At 32.8% G+C, this 21,552-nt stretch overlaps 1 protein-coding gene across 1 annotated transcript; it reads left to right on the top strand.

The window, feature by feature from the left end:
* The first annotated feature begins 5,350 nt into the window (after window positions 1-5,350).
* Window positions 5,351-6,290, top strand: LOC131011066 (protein SMALL AUXIN UP-REGULATED RNA 51-like). Its single transcript, XM_057938817.1, has one exon. It carries the CDS (start codon window positions 5,652-5,654, stop codon window positions 5,967-5,969), a length of 318 nt encoding a protein of 105 aa, XP_057794800.1. The 5' UTR covers window positions 5,351-5,651; the 3' UTR covers window positions 5,970-6,290.
* Window positions 6,291-21,552: the final 15,262 nt, after the last annotated feature.

The following is a 21,552-nucleotide window of genomic DNA, read 5'->3' as shown; positions in this document are numbered from 1 at the left end:
TTTGAGGAGAAATTTGTCTGTGGGGAGCAATATCGACCTAAAATTGTTTATGGCAAGAAATTTTTAGAATTAGGGATCTTGATTCATTACTTGCTAAAAATTGTTAAAAATTTTCAGCGCAATTTTCAAAGAGTTTCTTTTTCAGAAAAATTGTTAAGAATTGGCGGCGCAATTGCCCGACTAAGAATTGTTAAGAATGGTTAAGATTGTTGTGAAGAACACAATGAAGAATTTTTATAGAAATTCTCTTTAGAAGACGATGTTTTCTCCTTTTCTTTTCCTTTCTTTTCTTTAATGTGGGGGCATTTTTGTCTTTCTAAATTTTAATAAGATTAAAATTAAAAAATTTAAAGTTAATCCAAATTTTAATTTAGGGTATTTAGGTTTCATATCTAAGATACCAAACACATGAAAATAATATCAAAATCACCGTTATTAATATAACTTATTTCGATTTCATCTATCTCATCATATCCTGATATGGCTATCAAACTGAGTCCTAACTACATCATTCTTAATTTTTGTGTTAAAATATGCTGGATATTATTAATAGTAAGCTATGACAATTCTGATTTGTAGTAGTATAATTTTCTTGATGGCCAAAAGCAAATAATGTGTCCAACACTCTATTAGGATGTATTATGTTTGAATGATAAATTTATCATAGAAAAATGAGGGATAATAAAAAAAATCTTCTTTTAAATGCTTCTTTTCTTTTGTCTCATTTCCTACAAAATAGAATTTTACCATTTCTCATTCATTATTTTCATTTCAAGTAGAGATAATATTATCACACCAAAAATGGAGGGATAATATTATCCATTATTGGAGTGAAAAGGAATGAATGAGAAATGATAAAATTATTTTTTTTATAGGAAATGAGAGAAAAAAAGAAGGTATTTAAAATAATTTTTTATTATTATCTTTTCTTTTTCCATAATAAATTTATCAAGAGAGATATCCCTAGAAATTAGAATGCTGGCAACATGTGGATCCTTAGTTCATTTTTAGCCATCAGTATATGGGATAAAATCTTTGGCTGGCAACTGTGGATCCTTAGTTCATTTTTAGCCATCAATATATGGGATAAACTCCTTTATATTCAGGATATAGCTCTATAATGTAGTCTTGGTCAACTCCTTTAAAGTCAAAATCACGAAACATAGCGTGATAGAATATACCAGGACTAAAGTGGATCTTAACTACCCAATCTTAATTCGCAAATAACAATAAATAAGAGATAATGGTAAAAGATATATTCAATTTCACATAGCAAAAATATATTATACCTAGGGGTGTAATCGAATCAAGTCGAATCGAATAGTGATATGTTTAAATTTGATTTGTTAAGTATCGAATCGAATCCCGAACTTTACTTACCGAATACTTTGAGGCTCACGAGCCTATACGAACTTTCTAAATTTATATTTATATTCAAAATATTGATTATTTTATTTTAAAAATAAATTATTTTATTTAAAATAATAAATATATTAATTATTTTTTTATAACAAACAAAATTAATTAGAGATTTAATACAATTATTATTAATTTTAGTGGATAAATATAAGTTATGTCTACTAATAATTTATATTTTTCAAGCTGAATCACTTGACGAACATGTTCACGAGCTAACGAGCCGAATACTACTAAGCTCAAGTTTGGTTTGTTTATTTTACGAGCTTCTCTAAACGAACTTGAACGAGCTTTTTTCGAGCCGAGCTCCAAATAGTTTCCGAGCGGCTTGGTTTGTTTACAGCCCTAATTATACCCACCTTTATAAAAATATATATAGGTCAATTGCGTATAAATTCACTAATTTTCATCATTTTTTAGTTTTTCTCACGATATTAAAATTGACAAATTAATTCACCAATTCAAAATTCATTTTTAATGTTCTCGTGGGATACAATTATCTTCAAATTAAAATTGAGTTGGACATCGAATTTGCCAGCGTGACGCGATTGTATAAGGCTAGGGTCGTTCCACTTGTCGAATGATCGCACCATGCTAGTAATTCCGACTGTAAAATTAATGCTTAAAATAAATAAAAATATAATATAACCATGTCACATTTAAAATTACGCCACAATATTATTTTAAAATATAGTTAAACACAGCAACCTAGCTCATATCATTTCTCTTTTCTTTTTTGAAGTTGGACAAGGCTAAGTTCATTAATAATGAAAATAAAACATCCACAACAGAAAATACTTTCGCCTAAAAATGTTCCACTTATCTAAAAATAATTAATAACAAAGTTTAAAGTACACCTTGATTTTCCATCTTTAAAATTGGGTGGAAAGAACTGTAGATAGAGCTTTGTTGAAATTGTACTCAATTTCTCATTATGTAATAATATAGAACTAAAATATCTTTTTAATTCATAACAATAAATAAGAATTAAATGGTGGAGTAACATAATAGTACACAGCTCATGAAATGATTATCCAATCCCATACATCTTACATTGGAATATCAAAATTTTCATATTTGATAATAAAAAATTACAACTTTTGCAATATGTATTGCTCATACTGGACACTATCATCAAAAATTAACTCAAATACTCCCTCCGTCCACGAAAGAACTTCCTATCTTTCCTTTTTGGAATGTCCACAAAAGAACTTCCTACCTATTTTTGGACTATACCCCACCACTTATAATCCTCTTACTTTTCACTTTTCACAACTCTCAATATTAATTATAACACTTTTTCACCACTCCCAATACACCCAACTACCTTTTAAACACTCTCAATACACTCAATAATATTTTTTCTTAAAACTCGTGTCACTCCCTCCTAGGAAGTTCTTTCATGGACGGAGGGAGTATATTTTAACTAACATACTAGATAATTGAAAAACTTAATACCCACAAATAAGAAAAAAAAAACTAACTTAATTCTCTATCAAACAAAGAAAAACATTATTATAGAAAAATATTTCTTTTAATTTATTAAATTAAATAGACATATATATCCCTGTTTTTTGTTGAAATCTGAATGGGCCCTCGGGCCCTGGATAGTTTCAACTATGAGCGATTCATAATGAAGAACATTAAGGTTGATTGATGACTTGAGGCACTCTAAGTGCAAATATATCTGCACTATACTTTGTAGTACAAATAGTTGTGTTGTTTGAATCGCACTCCTTTAATTTCTTCAAGGACTAGCCTCTGCATCAATGTTGAAAATAAAATCTAAAATAGCTATGGATATATATGTCATCTATTCCATACCTCAAATTTGTAGTTATCAATCTTAATAATTAATCATTAACTATAAATAAAAAAATGCTATAAAAAGTAATTACAATTTCTAATTGAATCTAATGAATCTTAGTTAATAATTACAAAATTAAACTAAAACACAATAAATGAAATTGGAGAAAATAAAATAAAATGTGGGATAGCAATAGAAAAATTGGAATACAGGATCTCGTTTGGATAACTAGAATAGAGGGAGAGAAGAGGGAGATTATGAAGCATCCATTGTATTAATCACAGTCCTAAGGCATATGCATGTTTGTGTCGTAGATCATAGTTTTTATTGACAAAATGCAAATGAACGCAACAAGCTCAAAAAGACAAGATGCAAATTAATGAACGCAACAAGCTCAAAAAGAAGTGTTGGAGTTTGGACTAGTAAATAACTAGTTAATTTTCTATATTAGAATAATAATTTGGACGCTTTTGTCTATTTTCATCACAGCCAAACTATAATTATTTTATACTATTTGTCATGTCTAGGCGAACCTACAGTAAAATAAAGTATGCATTGGAAATAGAATAATCAACAGTCGGATGGTCATTTTAAATAAGCAAACATAAATTTTGACCATTAATTTAAAAACCACAAAATATGATCATATGTTACGCATTCTATCCAAACTACCATTTTACCCGTCGATCAAACCTATTTGTGCTGCACGAATGATACCAATAATCATATTAATGTCAATAGTGTTATATACTTGTGTTGATACACCACCTTATCTTATATATATGGGTGCAGTCATATGGTCATTTTGAACACTTTCTCGTATGGTTAGATTCCCCGTTCAGCATTTAGATTCCCTATTTAGGTTTACATTCTCCATTTAGAATTTAGACTCCCTATTTAGGGTTTAATCATTGAATGATACTTTTGGCATTGATATTACCATTTGTGCTAAAAGTACCAATTTGCTTTTGGCACTAATATTGTCATTTGTGCCAAAAGTTTTATTTGATTTTTTTTTTTGCTTTATGTTTGTATTTTTGGCACTAATATTGTCATTTAGGTCAAAAGTACCAAATAGTCCTAAAACGTAAAAAATAGCCAAATTTTATTGTTGGTACTTTTGGCACTAATATTGTCATTTTTACTTGGGATTTTTTTATCCGTTGGTACTTTTGGCACAAATAGTGCCAAATGTACCTAACTTGCGCGCAAACCCGAATCCAGTCCGCCCTAATTAAGAGCAAAATAGTCCTAAAACGTAAAAAATAGCCAAATTTTATATTTTTTAGATCGATGGACAAATATTGAGTTTCATTGTTCAATATATATGGCTATATCACAAGTTGACTCATAACAATAAACTAGAAATAAATCGAAGCTAATGGTGCACACTATATACGCAAGACAATATTTCTTTAATATATATATTGTGTATGCAGACTGCAACAAATTATTTTCAAGATACAACGGGTTCAAGTTGAACTCGAGTTGTTGCACACTACAGAATCAAAGTTCCTGTGAACTACAGAATACTGAGGACTAAGTATTTCTTCTAAGACTCAAACTATTGATGTATGCATGATTTGAGCCTCCAAGATACAACGGTTCATGGTGAACTAGAGTCGTTGCACACCGCAGGCTTGATGTTTTAGTGAATAACTGGATGCTCGGGACTGAGTATTTGTCATAGAAGTCGAACTATTGATGTATGTATGATTTGTGCCTCCAAGATACAACGATTTAGGATGAACTATAATCGTTGCATATCATGAGCTCGATGTTTCGACGAACTACTGAATATTCGACACTGAGGAATATTTATCATAGAAATTATTTAGAACCTTCCATTTGAGCTTGAGCTCTACATACTATCACACACTCACTTTTGTGTACATAGAACAGTTTGAATATGAACCTAGTGTTATTAACCGCATGTATATAACACATGTACGGCCATTACCAAGAGGGTAATTAAATTGCGAGGAAGTTTCTTCACATGGAAGGGATGCATGAAAAAATGGGAAAAAGAGAAGGTAGAAATATATATAGTAATATTGTTGAAGAGAGGGTTAGAACTCAAGAAAAGAGGGTCCCTATTGTCGTGGTGAAAGGCAACAAGAAGTAGTAAACTCGATGGCATCATGTTTTTTCAGCTTGAATACACAGCGCCCAAAAACACCTGTGGTCTCATCTTTGCTCCCACAACCCCACATGCCCTTGTTTTCCTTTTTCTTTCTCTAAATTTTCATACCAAATAACAAATTAATTAACCATTTAATTTTGAAGACAAACTCCCTAGCTACTTTATATATATAGCTCACTCAGCCTCATTCCTTTCTCACCACACCCTTCTTTTCAACTCCTCTGTATCTCTGTTTCTTTCAAAGAAGAGGAATATATATTTAAGTTGAGATCATATATATATTGAATGGGAATTAGAAAATCAAACAAAGTGTCACAAAAGGCAATGATCAAGCAGATCATGAAGCGGTGCTCGAGCATAGGGAAAAAGCACGGGTACGAGAACGATGAAGGGCTGCCAATGGACGTGCCAAAGGGGCATTTTGTGGTGTACGTGGGCGAGAACCGGAGCAGATACATCGTTCCTATCTCCATTCTCGAGAGGCCGGAATTCCTCAGCCTGCTTCACCAAGCTGAAGAAGAGTTTGGATTTGATCATGACATGGGCCTCACCATTCCTTGTGATGAACAAGTATTCCAGTCTCTAACATCATTCCTTAGATAGATACAGCAAACTGCTGCAGGAATTTATTTATTACTACTAGACTGCTACTTGTATTTTTTTTTTTTTTTTCTCAGTTGAGATTTCTTGACCGGCTGACTAGAATTACCCATGATGATGAAGTCGATCTAAATGGGTTAGGATATATGCATGTAAATGTAGGAATTTGGTAAATGTTTGGTTTTTCCTCGCAGTGGTTGTTTTTGGCTGTAATATTTTGATTACAGCCTTGATTTGTACCCTGTGGGAGCAATAGTAATGTATTGGAAGTTAATTAATGAATGTATCTTTGGGGATTGATGATGCATGCCCCTCTTTTTCTAACATTCTATTTCTTATTTTATATATGTTTCTTCTACATATATTCAATCCTTCTCTTAAAGATTAGGAGTTACCTGATTTGAGAATGATGATTAATTAGGAGATAACGGAGGAAATAGATGAATATTTGGACCACTTAAGACCTTTTAATTAGAAAGAAACAATTCAGGAGGAAAAAGAAACCAATGAAACTATGAGTAAATTTGGAATCTGATAATGATAGATAGTGTTGTTTTTTCTTTTTGTAATTTATTTCGCATGTGGTGCGTGCTGTATCAAGCCTGATGTCAAATTATCATCCCAATTTTTCTTTCGCATCCTCAAATAGTTAATTACGAAATACTCAGAAATTTCCTATCCAACTATAGTGCGACCGAAGCCTCCCCCCCCCCCCCCCCAAAAAAAAAAAAAAAAAAAACCAATCTGTGAATTTTTTTTAATGGAAATATTACTTAAATTTGGTGAAAATGTAATTAGGACAAAATATTCTATTATAAGACAGAGGAATGTCAATCTACTCCAAAATTATTGGTATGAATAGACTGAAAAAATTGGGTTGATAAAAGATTCCTAAACCGAAGAAATTTAATCCGATTAATCCAAATTAATTAAAAATAGTTTGAGCTCGAAATAGTGCTAGCTCAAAAATTGAATGTCTGGCCCAGTGAATAAAAATTTTCTCATCACCTAGTTCTCAAATTTTAGTACTTTAATTGTTTATGAATTTCATATGATTAATTCCAAATACTTAATTATGGAGTATATGTTTTGATATTTTATCCGTAAATTTGTACTCATCATGTCACCAATATATTTTTATTCCAATACACAATGGAAACTTCTTGACCTTCAAATAAAAACCATTTAAATTAAGAAAGTTGAGTACCCAATCATTTTCGATAATAGTTATTTATATAAGTTGGGACCACTAATTTTTGCATTTAATATCAGTTCAAGTGTGTTTGATTGAAAATGCATAATCATTTTCTTTTTTTTAAAAAAAATAGTTATAAAAAAATACGTACGTGCTAAAGAAATAGTAAACTTATTTCCCAATGTGTTAATCCAAAAATAGAAGATTTGGGGTAATTGTGTGTTGATTAAAGGTAGAGTGATTAATATATTTAAGGTACAAAATTTTAAATTTGATTACATCCTAATGAGATCATTAAATTTTTTTATTTAATTATTAATTTATAAAAAAATTGGGATAATGGTCCAAAATTTCAATCTTGAAAAAAAATTCAGATCAATTTGTTGCGTCAAAAATAGCCTGTGCCTGATATAAGACTTGTCTAAAACTAAGTTGATTGACCCAATTGACATTCTCAATAGGCAATATAAAGCTTTTGTAGCATTTAATTATAAGGTGAATTACAAATTCCTTTTAATATATATACTTTCTCCATCCCTTAAATAATTTTTCATGCAGGAACACAGATTTTAAAAAAAAGTTGTTGAGTGTGTTGGAAATGAAAAAAAATATAATACAATTAATATTAAAAGTCGTGAAAATATGTTATAATTAATATTGAAAGTGGTGAAAATATATGAGAAGTTATTTGGGGAACGACCCAAAAAGAAAATATATGAAGTTATTTAAGGGACAAAGGGAATACAAATTACAAAGTATGTGAAACATATAATGAAATTACCGTGAAAACGTATGAATTCAAAAATATTTTTTTTTTGTCCTTTACGGAATTCAAATTCAGGATCACGAATTCATCCAACAAAATGATGAATTTATTATAAATCTATGATTTACAGGCTAAAAATTGTTCCAAATTTATATTTAGAAATGAGTTTTTATTTATAAAACATCCATATATATTGTTATATAAGATTAAAATTCTTTTGTATTTAAATTCTTCAAAAATGTAACAAATCTAATCCATTTAGGGTGTGTTCTCTTTGATTGATAAATTTATGATGAGAAAATGAGGGATAACAAAAAATTCTACCTTAAATCCCTTATTTCTTTTCCCGCAATTTCTATAAAAAAGAATTTTTACAATTTCTCATTCATCATTTTCACTTCAAGGAATGATAATATCATCACACCAAAAATAAAGTGATAATATTATCTTTTATTGGAGTGAAAAAAAGGAATTAGAAATTGTGAAAATTTTGGCCATGTTCGTTTCCGCTCGGAGAAGAAGAGTTGGATCTTTCAATCCCTTTTGTAGAAAAATAGAGAAAAGAAAATAGATATCTTTAGAAATAAAGTTTTGAAATTTATCAACCAAGGGTTTAGTTCCAGTACAAACTCATTTAACGTAAAAACCATTAATCTTGCATTTCACCTATTGAGTCATTGTACTTAACGTATGAAGTAACTGCATTTTCATGGTAACAAATTACTTGTAAATTGTAATTGTGTTTCCTTTGAGATTCGAACTCCAGACCACTAAAGTGCATATACATTATTGGTCAAATGCAGTTATTTTATAGGTTACGTGCAAAAAGTTTGTAGTTTGTAGGTTAAGAGATGTTAATTTTTATATGGTCCAATTAATCCTTAGTTAATATATATAAAAGAGTCGGTCCAAAATCTTAATGTCGTTCTGCGGATGATTTATATTACTCTACCGTTTATAACTAGGCCCTAGTGTTCCAACGTGTTGATGATCCGTCCATGTTCGTTTGGAATCTGCTCATCAGAATGCATAATGTGAACGATTTTTTCCATTGAGCAATCAATTTTACAATCTGATGATCTTTTGAGGTGATGATGCGGACAAATTTTCGTTCTCGTTCGTTAGGAAAGCATGTCTCTATACAAAGATGTACCACAATAATGTGAGCTCGAACGAGTACACCTTGGTTCCTCTTCTGGTGGAAGCATCAAGGAAGAAATTAAGTTTAGGGAATTGATTGATCTCTAATTAAAATTTTGGGAATATCACGTTAACACCAATACTTTCCACGTCAATTTAAAATTTCACCATATATAAGAGATCTTATTAAGTTATTACATATATATTTCTTTTACGTATATAAAAATAACTTTAAAAAAAATATATTTATGCATTCATATAACATGAAATTTTAATCCTTATAATTGTGGAGCGGGCACATGTGAATGACCATAGAGATAGTCCGGAATTGTGTCATCATTAAAATTTGCAATGGTTTACCCCCAGTCCCAATCCCAGTCCCAGATAATGTTCCCAAATAGATACCTATCCTTTTTTGCCCTTCATCATATCTTGTTTGCAGTACTGCAATTAATAGCTCATATTTCTTCCTTCTCGATTAAATTTTAAGATCTCAATATATGAGATTTCAGACATTCAATGGAATTTAGGGACCCAGTCCAGATTTACAAGCAAAGACAATGGTCACATGTAGTATAGTACCAAATTACAACAGATGTCACACATACATTATTTCAATCAGATTCATTACTATTAAAAATAGTGGAGTTTGGAGGAGGGGTCATGCTTTTATATATATATATATATATAGATGATTAAGATTAAATGAAAATATTATCTTTCGTGAAAAATGAGAATAACGAATAACCTAAAATAGATAATCACTCCGTCCCACGAATCTTGAGTCATTTAATTCCTTATATGGCAAAAAAAATTCCTTTATTCACATTTTCACCTATCAAACTTAATACACTAAATACTATTTTCTTAATTCTCGTGTCGAAAAAAATTGCTTTAAGATTCGTGGGACGGAGAGAGTATATAAGAGCCAAAAATAGTTCATATTTTTAAAATTAAAAACTCATTTTTAAATATAAAATAGGTATTGTTTTCAATTCTTAGAACATTAAAATTTACGGTTGATTCATCACTTTTTTGATGAATTCACGGTATTGGGTTCGATTTCTTAGGGAGTGGAATTTTTAATTCCCGAAATTCAAATATTTACACAACGAATTCATATACATTCTACATAAAATTCAAACATTTGCCCTATGATTATTCAAAGATTAAATCACTATCGTTAGATTATTAATATATCAATGGTGTAAATCTGTTTTTATTTTATACTCCTTCCGTCCCACTTATCTTAACACTTTTGTAGAGAGCAAAAGTGCCAATATAAGTGGAACGAAAGAAGTACAATATATGAGTGTAATTTAAAAAGTATTATTATAATATATAAAAAGCATTAACATAAAAATGCCCTTTAATACATATAAAGAAGCATCGATACAAAAGAAATATTATAATATATCAGCATAATGTAGTATGGTTAATATTTAAATCTAAAAATTTTAAGTTCTAATCTACTGTCGCATAAGCTTTAGATTATTCATCAAAAAAGAAGAAAGAAAAGATATTGTATGCATAATAAAGAATGGTTCATAGTTGATATGGATATAAAATTTCCTTTTATAATTAACCAACTCATTTTTAGTATAAAAAATCATAATATCATACTAAATGTTGGGGATGAGTCTAATAACTACGAAAAAGACGTCAGTCATGTCTGAATCGACGTGCACTAGCGACCTAAAACCTCAAGCAACGTTAGAGTCCTCTGAAAAGCACCAGTGGGAGTATCGATGGAAAGGCCTCTGGCGCTCAAGGTAGTGAATTTACAAAAATAACGGACGTATGTAACGACAACAAGTAATGAATAATATCGATGAAATAATAATAAATGATTTCTTATGAATATAGGGATGTCCTGGTGATCGAAATTAGAGCTAAAGAGGGGTGACGAACGTCCGGGCTAGTGGTACGAGAAAACGAAGGATGCGAGAGTGAGAGATTGCGAGTGCAAGAGTTGATATGAGTGATTCTCGATGTCTAATTTTAATTAATGACATTAAATATATATGAGACTGGCCTACATGGAGATGACTAGGGTTAGAGTTTTTCTAGAACGCTCATTGCAACCCTAGCGATTTGGATTTTGTAGGGAACGGTCTCTTGTGACCCTCGTGTGACTTAGTCGCCAAGTAACTACCACATTTAGGATTTTACCTGGCGGACTCACGTATCTCCTGCATTTGGATTTGGCTCTGAGCCTTTTTCCATGAATGAGTAGGGTATGGGCCGCTTCACCAAGCAAGTCCGTTGACCCGCATGGTTTTCGTTAATTGAGCTTATAATGATTTTGCCTTTTCACTAAATAAAAAAATAAAAAATATGTATAAAATTTCAATGAAAAAGGTAAAATGGGAATTGATAAATATATTTTTATATTATTTGATACTTCCTCTATCCCAGAAGAGTTGCACATACTTCCTCCCTCCGTCTTTTAAAAAAATACTACTGATTTTTTTTAATTATCATTTTGGTTCATCTACAAAAGATATACTAGTATATATATATTAGTAAGTATATCCCATTAATTATAATCCACAATATTACCCCTTATTTATCAATATTGTCATTATTGGACACATCACTTAATTAAATTAATCAATTTAATATTACAATAAAAGTGAGACTCTTATTCATCCATACAACCCACTTAATTATAACCATGAATATTACCTTTTATTTACTAATATTTATATTTAGGATTCACTACTCAACCAAATTAATCAATATAAGTGGATATTTATTCCACTCACAACACATTCAACCAATTTATTGAAATTCATAGCATTATAACACGAGTAGTTAATAATGTATTATGAGTGGATAAATGAACTCATATTACTTATAATATTGTGAGTGAAAAATGAAAAGTGTGCACACTCTTTATTGATAGACGAAAATAATTAAGTGTATACACTCTTGTGAAGTGTTAAAAGTTTAAAAAAAAACTACACGGAGTGTTTAATTAGATATTTATATGCAATTCAATTATATATATATTTGTATAGGAAAGAGCTATCATGAAAACACTCTTAAGTGTATAATATAGGAACAAAATCCTACCATCCATCCATCACAAATCAACGGCCCAGATCTAAATTTAATTCATTGGACGATTCATTATATGTGGACGTGTTATTTGTAAGAAAAACGGCCCAAAGGATATAAAGGTAATACTTAAATTACTATTGACTTTTCCAAAATTGACGCCAATTTATTATGGAAATACAAATTTACTATGATTGCACTTGAATATATGAAGATACATGACAGCTATCAGTCAAGAGTACATGTGGCCGGTGGATAGCTAGATTAATAGACTACCTGGGCGGTCAGATCATTTCACCGGGCGGTCACATGTACTCTTGACTGATAGTTGTAAAATCGTTGACTGATAGCTGTCAAATTGGTCAAATGTGTAACACTTTCACAAAAACCAAGCAAACTCATCAACATCAAAGGGCAAATTATGTTATTCACTTAATTTGAGCATAAAATGCTTAAGTTTATAAAGTCTGACATTTTTAACATACAACTTAAGGAATAGGGCATTTTTGTCTATTAACACAATTTTTAATGTAGTAACAAATTATAAGTAATGTTGTTATGATATGATTAATGGAATTTAAACTTTTCTGTGTTCTGCGTCTGTAAAAAATTCAGTTCTAGATTTAGAGAGATTTACGCTTAGGTTAGGATTTAAGGTATAAAGATTTGTTTTGATATGAAAATAATATGTTTGTAATTAATATTATTATGGTAACCGTATATGAGTAATTAAAATGACAACAATATCCTCTATGGAGTTAGGCGTATATTTGTATGCTGAAAATTAGGATGAAATCAAGCCATATGATCTAGATAAATTAATGGGTGAGATCCGTTCCTATTTTATACAAAAAAAATATTTTCATTTTAGCCCCTCCATATCTCTAATTAATAATTTATTGAAAGAGAAAAACAAAAAAACCCTTGAGAGCACAACGAGCAAACTAAGGGCCGAGCCTCATTAAAACCCTTCTAAGGCAAACCCGCGAGAGAAAATCCTTAAAGGGGAAAAAGAGTACTCGTCAAAGCAAAACAGTGATAGGAAGTGGAGGTGAGACAACTTCAAAGGTTCCGGCCTAACCATCACCCCTAAGTTAAGGTATAAATATATATATATATATATATATATATATATTTTAGCCCCTCCATATATATATATATATATATATATATATATATATATATATAGGAGAGGGCTACGGTAAAAACACTTCTTCAAATATAAATATAAACGTTTTTTAATGTACGAATTTTATCCAACATGGTTACGAATTCATCAAACATGGTTACGAATTGTGAAAAATAATTTTTTGCTACCTTTGGGATTCGAACCCAGGACCACGAATTCATCCAACAGGGTTACGAATCAACCGTAGATCTTGATGATCTAAGAGCTGAAAATCATTTATATTTTATACACTTAAGAGTGTTTTTTATATGGGAGAGTTAATGTATAAACACTTTTTAACATATAAAATACTACGAATTAGCTAAATATGTAGAACACGTAAATGAATTTGCTGTGTAACTATACGAATTGCGAAAAATAAATTTTTTGCTATCTATGAATTTGAGACCAAAAATTCATCCAATAAGATGATAAATCAACCGTAAATCTTAATGATCTAAGAGCTAAAAATAGTTTCTATTTTATATTGTAAGATGTGTTTTTATTTTAGCCAACCTCTATATATATATATATATATATAATTCAACCGAAAACGAATAGTCAGTTTTTTTGGAGTCTTTTCATTGTTTCATGTTTTACTACAAATTATTGAGCAATTCAGTTTTGCCGCTTTTGAACTATTTACCAATTTTATCGTCATGTTGTTTCAAAATTGACAATTCGAAATAGTGTTGAGAAAACGATGCACCAATTTTATGATGCTATAGTTATCTAATCTTCATGCAACTTGGCCCAAAAAATATATACACCCTACGTCCTTATATTTATATATACCGTCTTTCCATACGAATTTTAATAAAAAAAATTATTTAGAATTATTAATAGTAGGAGTGAACAAAATCTGGACAAATCGAAAAGCCGCATCGAACCTAATTGAAATATTGATTCAGTTTCAGTTTGATTAATTTGATTTTTAATTCGGTTTTGATTTTGAATTTTGAAAATTTTCAGTTTCCGGTTCAATTATAAGTTTTAAGTAAAAATATTTGGTTAACCGAAAATCGAACTGAAATAATAATTAATTTAATAATTTAATAATTTATATATAGTATTTAAAAATTAAAATGATTATTATTACTATTTAATAAAATAATCAATAATTATTCTTAATTTATACTAGTCTTAATCTTTGGTTAAGATATTTTGAAATTTTGAATTATTATTTTTTACGGATTTTGAATCTTGTATATATTTTTTTGGGTTAATACCGTAAAAAACCATGAACTTTGGGCCGATTTCCAAACTTTCCATGAACTATTTTTTTTATCCAATTTTCCATGAACTTAAGGACTTGAACAATTTTTCCATGATTTCTAAAATCCCCAAATTCAAAGCTGACATGGCATATTTTAAGTTACTGGAAAAATGACGTGGAATTGCCGGACGATTAATAAAACGACGCCGTTTAGGTGTGATAAAACGACGTCGTTTTTCATGTGTGTTGTCTCTCTCGCTCTTCTCTCTCTCTCTCCACTTTCTCTCTCCTGGAATTGACGCCGACGCCGCCGCTGCGAATCGGCGCTGCTGCTTCTTGAAGATGAGACGCAGCTATTGCCGCTGCCTACCGCGAATCGGAGCAAGGGATGGGCCAGAGTTCACCTATTAATTGCTTTGATTTTCTCCGTCTCCTCCGCGACTAAATCGTCTGCTTAAATTGGGGGCAGGGACGCTGCGAATCTTGTGTGGTGGTGGGGAAAGGCAGCGTAGGGGCGGCGGATCTGGTGCCTTCGCACCCCTTTTCCTTGTCGCCGGCCCCTTCACGCCCTCGTCTCTCACCACCGGCGAGGAATTCTATGGAACCAGCAGAAGTTTGGTGCTGGAGGCGGTGGTGAAGGAGGCGGCGGATCTGCAGGGTTGGTTGCGAATCTTGTGTGGTGGTGGGGAAAGGCAGCGTATGGGCGGCGGATCTGGTGTGGTGGTGGTAAAGGTCGCGAATCGGAGCAGAGCGGAGAGGGCGGCGACTGGCGTGGCGGCGGGAGGGGCGCCGGATCTGGTGCGGCGGCAGGTGGGCGGCGACTGAAATTAGGGTTTGGCCGGTGGGGAAAATGGAGGAAGGAAAGAGGGAGAAGAAAAGGCGCCGGCCTCGCGGCGCCGGAGGCGGCGAAAACCGGCGAAGTCTGCCGGAGGAGAGCGAGAGAGAGACAAGAGAGAAGAGAGGGAACGTAGGGAGAGAGAGAAGGGTGAGGAAGAAGAAGAATTAGCTTTTTTTGTTTTTTTTTTTATATATTATTTTCCATGTGGCAATTTTTGGTCCACATAAGCGCCATATCAGCTCGTATTGCCTAAAAATTGCCATGTCAGCCCGGAGTTTCACCGGAGGAAAAATTCGTGGAAAAATTGTTCAGGCGTTTAAGTTCATGGAAAATTGGATAAAAAAAAATAGTTCATGGAAAGTTTTGAAATCGCACCAAAGTTCATGGTTTTTTACGGTATTAACCCTATTTTTTTTATAAAGATTTTGAATCTTGTATATATATTAAATGTTAATTAGTAATTTAAATTTTAGAAAATATATTATGTATTTATTTCAGTTATTTGATTTTAACCGAAATCGAGCTGAAATATTTCTGTTCGATTTTAGGCATGTTCGGTTTGAATTTGGATATTAATTATATAATTCGATTTTAATTTGATTTTTGTTATTCGGTTTGACTCGGTGATCGAATAACCGAATGTTCACCCCTAATTAATAATGAAAAAAGATTTTTACATTAAAAATATTACTCATAAATTACAGATAAATAAGTGTAAGTTATAAAGGTAAAATTATTCAAATTATTTGTCAAGATATGGACGACAGAGTCAGTAGTATATGCAGTAGTAATAGTCTTATTATATTTAAGTTCACAGAATTCGTTTATATATTTAGTTTTTTCTTTGATACTAGGTAATATATTTGTCACATTTTCCCTAAAAATAATATATATATTTGTCACATTAGTCAAACTCAGTTCTCATCATGATAGGTAGATTCACATGCAGTGCAATAATAGCCTTTCGAATGTGACGTGCATGTGGCTCAGATTGTATATGGAAATACTCGTCGAAATGTAAATACTGTTTCATTCCTAATGATTCATTATTGTTTGAAATAATTATTAAAAAAAAATTAAAAGATTAAAATAATAAAAGTGATAAAATCCATAATTTTTTTATAAAAAAGAGAAAAAAAATTCTTTTGAAAACGCCATTACATATCAATAGGATAAATGGAAAAAAAATCATTATCAATGAAACAAAGTAATGTAATATCCGCAAGGGACACATCATCCTTCTCCTCACCCCAACTCCATGTACTTTCCCATCGTCTGCCTCGCCGTAATGTACCTCGGTGCCAACAGCACCACCACCAATCCCCTCAACACTGCCTGAGAGATCGCCAAATAGATTGTCGATTCCAAGCGCTTGCTCGCCTTCACCGTCCCGCAGCTCCTCCCTAAACTCGTTGATTCGAATCTCCCCATCGCCCTCCTTGGCGGCGGCGCTCCGAGCTCCAACAACCTCAAAATTATCACGACGATTAAGGAAATGATGAGGAGAGAACCGAGTGCCAGCCGGGTCAGGGAACGAGTCAATCAGGACGACACAACGACGCTCATTTACTCTTTCGGTACGACCGGCGCGAGCAAAGGCGTGGTCTCCTCGCACAAAAACCTAATCACGATGGTCGAGATGGTGGTGAGCTGGTTCAAAAACCTTAACATTGACTTGACTTTGCTTTCATTTGGGAGTGGGGCCCACAAATATTTAAAAGAAAAATTCAAACAGGGTTAAGTCACCGTTAAAATGCAGGGGAAATTTGCTTCACTTTTGGCACGTTAGGGTAGTGACCAACACCAACCCTGACTCTGGGTTGTTAAAGGCGATAAGGGTGCCAACATTGGAGAGAAAATTGATACTTAACCCTTTAATTATAAAGAGCCGTGTGTTTCGTATCATTTCTTACTAAACTAAATATTAGGGTGTCATAGGTATATTATACACCCTAATCACCGTATCAAACGAGGCATTAGATTGTGAAGATTTTTATCACTTTGTTAATTTTTAACCGAAGAAAATAATTATCGATAATAGTAAATAATCCTTGATGAAATCTATTATCGACATATTATAGATTAAAAAATGACTGTCGTAATTTTTTATGTCGGTAAACGAATTTATTGAGGAAAGAATCCCTCGATAAATTCAAATTTTATTTACCAAGGGAGTTTCCTATCTGTAATAGAAAATCATTCATTTATATTTAAATATAATCCACAACAAATTTACAACTAAATTTATCGAGGGAAATACTCCTTCTGTAAAAAATCACTCGGTAATTAAATTCCTCGCTAATTTTGGAATGTAATAGTCCTCGGTAATCTTTCGCTAATCACTCAGTAATTATTGAGAGACAGATATCCCTTGGATAAACTTTTTGGTAAAAAATTTATTTTTTGTAGTTACTTAAGATATCAAGATATTTGATTAAATAAAATCATCACTCATTACAGTGAAGAATTAACCATGTATGCATAATATTATTAACATAAATTAAGATGTAATAATTTTTCAAGTTCTCGTTCACTATTTTACCAGTCATAAAAAATTTATCTCATTGTGAAACTAACTCAACGCAACAAATTCACCAATATCAACTCCCCCTAAAAAAATACACCAATATCATTAGTTAGTCCAGATAAGCTAATTTTAGATAGATATTGCAACGTTTCACAATATCAATTTAGAATGTGATCATAGAGACGGATTCAAAAGTTGATAAAGAGGTGAGCTGAAAAATACACTTCAGCCGATAGTGTTGTTGGTGCCACAATAGTGATTGAAGAAGTTGGAAGGAGAAGCGAAGGATAATGATATTGAAGTATTCAGTCTGATTTCTTCGCTCACGATGGACAACATTTGACAATGTTTTGATTTTTTAATCACTTTAAGTTGAGCTAGGTTTGAATTGGGAGTACAATACAAGAATATAATAAAAAAAAGGCATATATAATTAAAATAATCATTTTATTTAAACAAAAGTTAATAATAACCATAGTAATATAACTACTTTACTGAAATGCCCTTTTATTATTTATTATTGTATTTTTATCAATACTTATACCCAGACAAACTTGCAGTCGCCGCCGGAGAATGCCATCGCCTCGTCGCCGTCGATCATTATGATAATCTTAAATACAATCTTGAACTCAATAATTTTCGGCTAGGCGCGGGCGATAAGCTGGAGTTTGGGTGATGGAGAAGGAAAGGGGAATACAAGAGATGGTGGTGGCCGACAAGTAGGTCGGGAGGGAGAGGTAGCGGCGGGATGGGATAAGTTGCAGGTTAAAGAAATGGGGAAGGGGGGCGGGCGGCGGCCTGAGGTGTAGTATCGTAGTGGGGGGTGGGGGTCGACTTAGTTTTTATTACGTTTTTCTTTTCTTTTTGTAATTTTACTTTTCTATTAATTTATGTTTATAATTTTATGAAGGATAAAATAGTTAGTTGATACAAAAAATTATTAGAAAATTAATATATTTCGATTCTTATGGCTATTATTAACTTTTTGTTATGCACATTGGTTATTTAGAATTATTATCACTAAAAAAAATTGGGGCTTGCATTAAAATTAGGGTTAATGGCGCGTAAATTACTCAACTATTTCCAAATTCTGGTCTAGCAACCAAATTTCAAAGTCTGTAATGAATAATAGCGAACTTTTAATTTCTCTGATTTAGATACTCGGCAAGGGTAAATTTGTCAACACGCGTACGTGGCTTAATTTATGCGAGGTGGCGTCGATTTGGCGTCTATGTGGCAATGACTTAGAACGACGTCGTTTTGTGGTCTGATGTGGGCAACGAAATGGCGGCAAACACTTAATAGGTTAATTAATCAATTGTCTTTAATCCACTAAATTTCACTTTTCTTCTGACTTTTCATCTCCAAACTCTATCTCTTCTCCTCCCATCTTTTCGACTTTCTGCAAAATTGTTTGAAATAATGTGTTGGGTTTACGCGGGGTTCCTGTAATTTTGGAGTTTCACTTCGCTTTTGTTTGAGATTGCTATAATCGAAGTACTGGATTGTGTGGTCCTTTGGAAGTGGTCCCAGAGTTTTAAAAATGGCGAAAAGGTAAAGAATCTTTCCTTTGTTTAATAGTTTTGAGCATATGATTGTCACCAAGACTGGATACAATAATTGCTCGAAAGTTGTGTGTTGTCGCGTTCGTCTTTAATGTGGTAGCTATGGTTTACTGTATACTTGCTATTTGACTTCAACGTCAGTTGCTGTTTTTAATTTTTTAATTTTGGGTTCTTCGGTGTGTATATTTTCATGCAGTGGTGAATTCGGTTTGCATATATGCCATGGTGGTAGATTCATTAACAAAGAATCAAAGCAACACTATTTGGGAGGGACCTTTAACACTAAATGTGGATTAGACCCTGATAGGTTTGGTTACTTTGACCTAGTTGAATATGTGAAAGAACTAGGTGTTGTATCTTGGGAAAATCTGTACTACCGATTGCCCACCACCCAAACTCATAAAGTAATAAAAGATGATAGTGGTGTAATGGATATGTTGAGTGCCATGGGTAGACATATGATTGTTACAGTGTGTGTTGAGGGTGGGAGCAAAAAGCAAGTCATGGAGTCTAAAAAAATGCATGGTGAGGGTACTGATACAGATGGTGAGGGTGGGAGCAAAAAGCAAGTCATGGAGTCTGAAAAAATGCACGGTAAGGGTAGTGATACAGATGGTGAGGGTCTTAGCGAGGGCATTGAGGGGGATGGTGAGGGCAGTGATGAGGGTGAGGGCAATGATGACTGGGGTCCCTTAGAAAATGCTACCTTTTCTGAGATAGATGATGTCATAAATCAAGATAGTTGGAATGAGAGCAGTGGGGAAGAATACATCCCTAGCGACACTGACTTGTCAGATGTGAGTCTGAATGATTTAGAGTACATATCAGATGAAGAAAATATTGAAAATAGGAGAAAACTAAAGATTGTAGATAATGTCTTCAATCTTATGAATAATAATGATGGGTTTGAGGCTGATGTTGAGCATGCTTATGCATCTGATTATGAAAATGAAAACCAAGAATATGTGTCTGAAGATAGTGATTCTGACTTTCAATCAAGAATGAGGAAAAGAAGGGTTGTGTATGACCCGAAGTGTGATCATAGTAAGATGCAAATTGTACTTGGCATGTAATTTCATTTCCAAAACGAAGACATTATATGTCTTCCATCATAATTACACAGCTTAAAATATGGGAGGCCTACAAATAATACACAGAACAAAGATTATATTTTTCAGTCTTGGCCTTATCTAAACCATTACAACCTTAGTCTATTACAAAACAAACCAACTTCTTCACTTCATGAGCCAGAGAATAGAAAACAAGACAGCCACAACGCAGAATAGCCATTTTGTGGTACGAAGCTTCACAGCTTGAGCTCGGACAATGTGATCTAGCTCGTCATTCTTCGCCTTCAGTAAATCAACCTGAAATGCGGCAGAATCGAATTCAGATAGTCGAGATTCCAACCTTCCACGACTCACATGCCTCGCCATTATAGCTTGGTCCCGCTCCTCATCGGCCCTAACAATTTGTAGCTTCAGTTTTGAAATGCACTCTTTGTAGTGGTCAGACAACTCAGGATCAAGCCATTCCCAAAAGTGACAATCTTCGTTAGTCTACATCAACATAAACAAAATTCAATGCAAACAAAATTCAACACAAAATACGAAATTTAAACTAAAAGGCGTAGAATATAACCCACCCCCCTTCGACTGCAGCAGTGGAAACGACGCATAGGGTTCAATGGCGTGTGTGAAGTCCTCAATGAGGCCAAGCCATGCTTACAAAGCTTTGGGCGCGCCAACCAACTACCTCGAAATTGATTCACCAAGCCAGATGAACTGGAGCTCGACAATGATTCCCCGGTCTCGCTGTCCCACGTTTTCCCCATTGCTACCGATTCTGATCTTTCCGTTCGTATGTTAGAGAAGTGAGAAGCTAGGGTTTTGGATACTATGATTTAAGCTGAGAATTTGGGGTGTTAAATTCAAAAAATTAAAAAGAGCAGAAAACGACGACGTTTTTGAATAAATAAGACGACGTCGTTCGCTTTGGTCTCCGGCGTTTCCACGTAGATATTCAGGTGGTCCATGTCATCATAAATCACGCCGGAAATTGAACGGAGTATCTAAATCAGAGAAATTAAAAGTTCGCTATTATTCATT

Source organism: Salvia miltiorrhiza, chromosome 2, assembly GCF_028751815.1.
Source record: "Salvia miltiorrhiza cultivar Shanhuang (shh) chromosome 2, IMPLAD_Smil_shh, whole genome shotgun sequence".
In the NCBI taxonomy this organism is placed as follows: Eukaryota; Viridiplantae; Streptophyta; class Magnoliopsida; order Lamiales; family Lamiaceae; genus Salvia; species Salvia miltiorrhiza.
This window is presented reverse-complemented; position numbering and strand designations above follow the sequence as displayed.

What these genes read in the sequence shown, in the direction of transcription:
- LOC131011066 (XM_057938817.1), top strand. Translation starts at nt 5,652, where the DNA reads ATGGGAATTAGAAAATCAAACAAAGTGTCACAAAAGGCAATGATCAAG.